Source organism: Littorina saxatilis, linkage group LG4 (assembly GCF_037325665.1).
Source record: "Littorina saxatilis isolate snail1 linkage group LG4, US_GU_Lsax_2.0, whole genome shotgun sequence".
NCBI lineage: Eukaryota > Metazoa > Mollusca > Gastropoda > Littorinimorpha > Littorinidae > Littorina > Littorina saxatilis.
Window position 1 is genome coordinate 35,078,916 of NC_090248.1, and position 7,150 is coordinate 35,086,065.

The 7,150-nt window shown below is 44.5% G+C and overlaps 1 protein-coding gene across 1 annotated transcript in view; it reads right to left on the reverse strand.

The window, feature by feature from the left end:
- Window positions 1-260: 260 nt before the first annotated feature.
- LOC138964579 (glucose dehydrogenase [FAD, quinone]-like) overlaps window positions 261-7,150 on the reverse strand; it is a 10,236-nt gene continuing 3,346 nt past the window's right edge. Inside the window, exons 5-9 of the mRNA XM_070336569.1 lie at window positions 6,370-6,520; window positions 4,306-4,451; window positions 2,928-3,102; window positions 2,491-2,716; window positions 261-975 (exon numbers count right to left, since the gene is read on the reverse strand). Of these exons, the coding sequence (XP_070192670.1) occupies window positions 840-975; window positions 2,491-2,716; window positions 2,928-3,102; window positions 4,306-4,451; window positions 6,370-6,520 (834 nt within the window). The 3' untranslated portion in view covers window positions 261-839. The remainder of the gene's footprint in view (window positions 976-2,490; window positions 2,717-2,927; window positions 3,103-4,305; window positions 4,452-6,369; window positions 6,521-7,150) is intronic.

A 7,150-nucleotide genomic window follows, 5' to 3' on the forward strand; every position in this document is an offset into this window, starting at 1 on the left:
GTCAATTTTTGTAAAGATTTTAGTCAAGCAGTGTGTAAGAAATGTTGAGTCCTTTGTACTGGAAACTTGCATTCTCCCAGTAAGGTAATATTGTACTACGTTGCAAACCCCTGGAGCAAATTTTTGATTAGTGCTTTTGTGAACAAGAAACAATTGACAAGTGGCTCTATCCCATCTCACCCCTTCCCCCGTCGCGATATAGCCTTCGTGGTTGAAAACGACGTTAAACACCAAATAAACAAACAAATAAACAAAATACAAACCCGACGGAGTTATTTACGAATAATTATCGTCTATTTAGTTTCCGTTCTCAGTTTGCATGGTGGTCTCTATGTTTAAAACTATTTACAATTAAAAGCGGTAATAAAAGAGAAAGCGGAGATTTGTTTTCAAACCTCATATCTTTCCACACTTGTTACTTTAAATCTTGTTTAATATCTTGATCTCCTTTCAAAAGTTTAAAGATCTTGTCCGGGGGACGTCCCGGATTCAATGAAGTAAAAAACAGAAGTATTAAAAGGAAAGAAAAAACAAGCATGATACTTGGTGTATCACAATAAAATATGGATTATATCACTAAGTGTTGTTCTGTTTTCCACGCTGCTCGGCAATCATTTTGATCGACTTGCGTTTAGTTACCTTGCATGAATGGAACTCTTGTACGTGTCTTGGGCTGTTTGTCATAGTAACACAGAAAACCTTATACCCAGAAGTACGTGTGACGCCTGGATGATATATGTAACAACCAAGAAGAATAATTAATGAAGTATCATCTTTGAAAACAGTTTTGGAAAATCTCAAGTTTGTGTGTATCCAGTTTTCTAAGATGATTCGTGGCGTCATTTGGTGGAGTCATCACGTATGATGTCAGCAGCCTTCTCCGCGATCATGATGGTGGGTGCGTTGGTATTTCCTGACACGATTGTCGGCATGATGGATGCGTCCACCACCCTCAGACCTTCAACCCCCTTTACTCTGCACACACACACACACACACACACACACACACACACACACACACACACACACACACGCACGCACACACACACACACACACACACACACACACACACACACACACATGCACACACATACACTTTAGACACAGACACACATAATTATGCAGTATTGTACAGTGGGAGTGGGAATTTGTCTTTCTCCTGTGAAGAATTTACTTCGCAGATTGTGATATATATACGTGCCCGACCTTATAAAATTAGAGCAGCAAAAACACCCTCTCTTCACAGAAGGCAGATTGGCTGCAAATTCTTAGTACATGTCTATTTTGAAGGATGCTCTCAACCCACGGTAAAGCTTGATCAGATCTGTGATGGTGTACACACTCGTTTACATTGTAAGGCAGGTAGGCCCCCTGTATTTAGGCTTTCAAATTAGAATCAAACTATGTAACCTTGACATTTGACTGAGGTCCACCAGGCTTGGGACATATCTGGACCGGAGGTCATACAAACCCGAACGTTTTGGAAGATTTCACTACTCTGGCTCTACAAAGGTTCAAGAAAAGGATGATTTCCTACTTTTTGGCCCGCGTTTGACCCGGTTGTAACCTTGAAATTCATAGAAGGTCAACCGATTTTGGTGCAAGAATAGAGGTAATCATTCCCAAGAAGTGTGTGAACTTTCGATCAAAGATATAGCTCGAAACCAGCACGGTTGGCCTAGTGGTAAGGCGTCCGCCTCGTGATCGGGAGGTCGTGGGTTCGAACCCCGGCCGGGTCATACCTAAGACTTTAAAATTGGCAATCTAGTGGCTGCTCCGCCTGGCGTCTGGCAATATGGGGTTAGTGCTAGGACTGGTTGGTCCGGTGTCAGAATAATGTGACTGGGTGAGACATGAAGCCTGTGCTGCGACTTCTGTCTTGTGTGTGGCGCACGTTAAATGTCAAAGCAGCACCGCCCTGATGTGGCCCTTTGTGGTCGGCTGGGCGTTAAGCAAACAAACAAACAAACAAACAAATCTAGCTTGAAACTGTTCAAGAAATTGAAATTCTTCGACCCGTCGTGATTTGAAGAGGGTAAACCAAACTAGGCTCATGTCTGGCAGTCAAAACCCCTGGATACATGTGACATTTAAAGATCTATATTCACGTTTAAGTATGTCCGCAGACAGCCAGGCTCTGCTCATTACAATATGACTCACTGACTACTCAAAGGCCACAATCTTACACTACATTGGGGTATGCACGTTAAAGATCCCACGATTGACAAAAGGGTCTTTCCTGGCAAAATTGTATAGGCGTAGATAAAAATGTCCACCAAAATACCCGTGTAACCTGGAATAATAGGCCGTGAAAGGTGGATGCAGCGCCTAAAGGCAGTCGATCTACTGGCCGATGTGAATGCGTGATATATTGTGTGAAAAATTCCATCTCACACGGCATTAATAGGTAACATGCGCCTTGAGTCGCCTTGTGTGGTGAGATACGTGCGCGATATAAATCCTCGTAAATAAAATAAAATAAATCTTACCTCAGGCGAAGATCAACCACAGTCCTTGTGTCCTTGACATTGCCCATGCGACATGTACCCACGGGATGGTAAATGGTCAGTGAAGCATGACGGATGTGACATCTCCAGTAATCGTCAGTGTCATAGGTGTGTTTGTCTGTGCATGACTTGACCGGTTTGTCAAGAGAGTACGCCCCTAATGCCTGCATGGCTGGTGTTGTCATCAGACGCTGGCATTCCCTTATACCTGGGGAACAGAGTCATACAATATATCACACACAAAACTAAATAAGAAAACGGTCCTAGAAAAAACTTCTGTGTATAGTACTTATACTTAATTCTCTTTTCGACACCCACACGTACACATTCCACCTCCACCAACCCCACCTCCCTCCCCCCTTCCCCCTCCCCTACACACACACACAATTCTTAAAATAAAACAAATCATTCCCTCATACCATAAAGCATGGGTTCCACATCCTTCTCTTTCTGCAGATAGTTGGGGTCAATCCGGGGTCGATCGCTGGGGTTACGGGTACGTAACGTGATGCTGCCCACACTTTCCGGCTGCAGCAAGGTGCTGCCACAAGACACCCCATAGCTCCTACCCCGCGCAGCCAGCCGCTCGTTTTCCTGAGAAAAAAAAGCCAATTATCATAATAGTATTAGTGTTTTTCTCAGATTCTGAGAACAATAGATCAGTTAGACCTGGATTGAAAACACGTATCGGCCTAAATGCCCCCCGGACAACCGCCCCCCTCGGACAATTGCCCCCCCCCCCCCCCCGGACAATTGCCCCCCCCCCCTCCCCCGGACAACTGCACCCAACCATGGGAGGACAATTACTCCCCCGGACAACTGCCCCCCCCCCCTCCCCCCCCGAAACTTTTTAAAGCATTCTTCATGAAAGTCTTCGGTTGTGTGAGTGTGTGTGTGTGTGTGTGTGTGTGAGTGTGTGTGTGTGTGTGTGTGTTTGTTTTTGTGTGTGTGCGTGCGTGCGTGCGTCTGTGTGTGTGTGTGTGTGTGTGTGTGTGTGTGTGTGTGTGTGTGTGTGTGTTTCTTTGTCTGTGTCTGTGTCTGAAGAGTTAATCATACATGTGAATTACCGTTATATACTTTGAAACAACAATAAAACACTTAAAAACTCAGTGAACACCAACAAATCATTGGGGGCAATTGTCCTAGGGGGCAATTGTCCAGGGGGCAGTTGTTGGGGGGCAGTATTCCGGGGGGCAATTAGCCTAGAACCGATCGGCCGGCCAGAGGTCAGACCAACACGTCACATTAAAATGTATGCGTCAGTAACCGAAGACCGAGGCCTGGGAACAATGCAGCCTATGAGTATACCGTTTAATTTATTGTAGTCAACTTTTGACACACAATCTTGACTCAATGAATGTCAGCAAATATACGACTTAAACATGAATACACGCATGCAGGAAAACGGGGAAACAATGGGTAGCGCCGTACTATACTGTATAGCAGGTCTCTTTCCCCAGAGAGAAAGCGACCCGAATTTCGACGAGGGTAACCTCACAGGACAAATCTTATCCTTATCCTCAGAGTGAAACTTTTGTGTCGACTTTTTTTCACACATTAACAAAGGTACAAGTAACACATTTCATTCAACGAAAAATGCTCACTTTACACTGAAAAAGGATAGCCATGCCGGCTGTAGATGTCGACCACGTGTTCAAATGGTAGGATGCTCTTATCACATGTAAGAAGCTTGGACAGATTTGTAGTGGTTTACATGATAGAATACTCGGGAAATAATGCACCCATCTAGCTTCCATCCCTGCTCGCTCCACCCCAACACTGTCAAAAGACATATACCTCAGGTGTAAGTTCCACTAGGTGAGACCAGTCCAATACGAGGCTGAAGATATGGAGTTGCACGTCTGGGTGGTCGACTTTTCGTTTCGCCTCTGTGCTGCCCAAGAACATCAGTGTTTCTACTGCGCGGGGAGATCGAAGCACGCCTGCAATGTAAAGAGTTTCGCGGCGGTTAGACATTGACTGTTTGGTGCGCACCTCAACCTTGAGGTTGACTCGTGGGATGTGATTCAGTGCCAAAAACTAACCCAACTGGCATTCAGAGTACCGGAAACAAAGGACTTGCTGTCATAGGGAAGAAATGTTGAAGCTAGAGTAGAGCTACCGGTACCTCGTACGCCATACCTTCCCGTACTTACTCACTTCATGCAGGAGAGGATTCCTGGCCCGGATTCATCAGCAACATCGAGACCCATTAGAGCAGACAAGACACACAAACCAATCCAGAGTCCTTGTCGTCTTCGACCCGCGACAACGAAGGTTTAAACAACGACAGTGCTCGTTTACCTAACCCTAACCATCCACATTATAGAACACGTTTACTTGAAGATTTTGACTATCGAGGAAGCGACAGGAATGAAGTACTGTAAATATAGACAACAGTAAGTGAGAGTTATGTGTGACCAGTCTCCTGGCACACGAGAGAAGAAGAATCAACGAAATCTTCTTCTGCGTTCGTGGGCTGAAACTCCCACGTACACTCGTGTTTTTTTGCACGAGTGGAATTGTACGTGTATGACCGTTTTTTACCCCGCCATTTAGGCAGCCATACGCCGCTTTCGGAGGAAGCATGCTGGGTATTTTAGTGTTTCTATGACCCACCGAACTCTGACATGGATTACAGGATCTTTTTTGTGCGCACTTGATCTTGTGCTTGCGTGTACACACGGGGGTGTTCGGACACCGAGGAGAGTCTGCACACAAAGTTGACTCTGAGAAATAAATCTGTCGCCGAACGTGGGGGCGAACTCACGCTGACAGCGGCCAACTGGATACAAATCCAGCGCGCTACCGACTGAGCTACATCCCCGCCCATAGAATCATCGAAATGAACAAGCCACTCTCATCTTCAAAACGGATGGTCCTATAAAAACTAATAGGCCTTATGTTCCTCGTTCGCCAAGGCGCTCTAGCCAACATGGAGATACGCACGAAGCCCAACACAAGAACCAACTTATTATTTTTGATCGGACATAATCCTAAAATGATTCTTGGATCGTAAAGTAAAAAGCCATCTGCAAGAAACTGCAAGCATGAGCTGAAAATAATGTTTGGAAAAACCGACACCATTAGTAGCCATAAAGAAACTACCCTTCCCGAGTAAACCATCTTGAATTAATACCACAAATGTGTTTTTTGTTTTTTACAGAGGGTAAGATGATCCTTCCACTTGACACATGCATACAATCTTCAGCCTGGTTGCGTCACTGTGCAGAATTTGAATTTTGGTTGAATTAATTTCGCAGGTTGACATATATATATATCATACTAGATGATTACCCGCTTCGCCGGGTACCGGCTTCGCCGGGAAGAAGTAGAGGCACCGTACGCCGGCTTCGCCGGGTGAGTGGCGCACCGTACGCGATTGACGCCACACGAAGGAAGGGAGATAAACGCACAAAACACTGGAGAAGATAGGAAGAGTTACTGGGAATGGATGTACAGAAAAACCATAAAAACCAAAATCGGTTCAGCGCTGCGCGCTGAGAGCATGTGTTAAAAATTTTCATCAACCAGATTGTGTCCGGGGTCTACCTGAACATGGACACCAAATTTGAAGCAGATCCATCGAGAACTTTGGCCGTGCATAGCGAACACACACAGACGGACAGACAGACACACACACACACACAAGCCGTATATAGATATAGAAGATGTCATTTACGTTATGCGAAGACAGCAGCTAGACCGTAGATTTTTGGCAAGTATCCAAGTTGGAGGATGGTATCAACCCATGTAAAACTGTCTCCACAGACTCATGGTCTGTTGTGGGGCCGAATATTATGGCTCACACGAGGAAGAAACGCGATTATTTTGAACGCTTTCTTCTATGCTCATATTCACCTTCTCCCAAAGTCTGGTACTTGATTTTTTCCCACACGCTGTTCATCTTGTCCAGGGTGATACCAGCTGAGGTGTTGATGCCAATACCGTAGTCCACATACAGGTGGTCCTGTAGGTTCTCCCCCACAGGGATGTCAGACACCACTGGGATCTGAACACGTCATAGTGATAAAGTGTGAGAGACGAGTGGTGGACCGGGGAGTTATGGCCCGAGAGAGAAAGAGACAGAGAGAGAGAGACAAGGAAAGCAGCAGACAGAGAGGGAGAGAAAGAGAAACAAGTCGCGTAAGGCGAAATTACTACATTTAGTCAAGCTGTACATAGTCCGCCGCTAGTGCAAAAGGCAGTGAAAGTGACGAGCCTGTTTGGTGCGGTAGCGATTGCGCTGTGCTTCATAGCACGCTTTACTGTACCTCTCTTCGTTTTAACTTTCTGAGCGTGTTTTTAATCCAAACATATCATATCTATATGTTTTTGGAATCAGGAACTGACAAGGAATAAGATGACAGTGTTTTTAAATTGATTTCAAAAAATTAATTTTGATAATAATTTTTATATTTTTAATTTTCAGAGCTTGTTTTTAATCCAAATATAACATATTTATATGTTTTTGGAATCAGAAAATGATGGAGAATAAGATGAACGTAAATTTGGATCGTTTTATAAAAAAAATATTTGTTTTACAATGTTCAGATTTTTAATGACCAAAGTCATTAATTAATTTTTAAGCCACCAAGCTGAAATGCAATACCGAAGTCCGGGCTTCGTCGGAGATTACTTG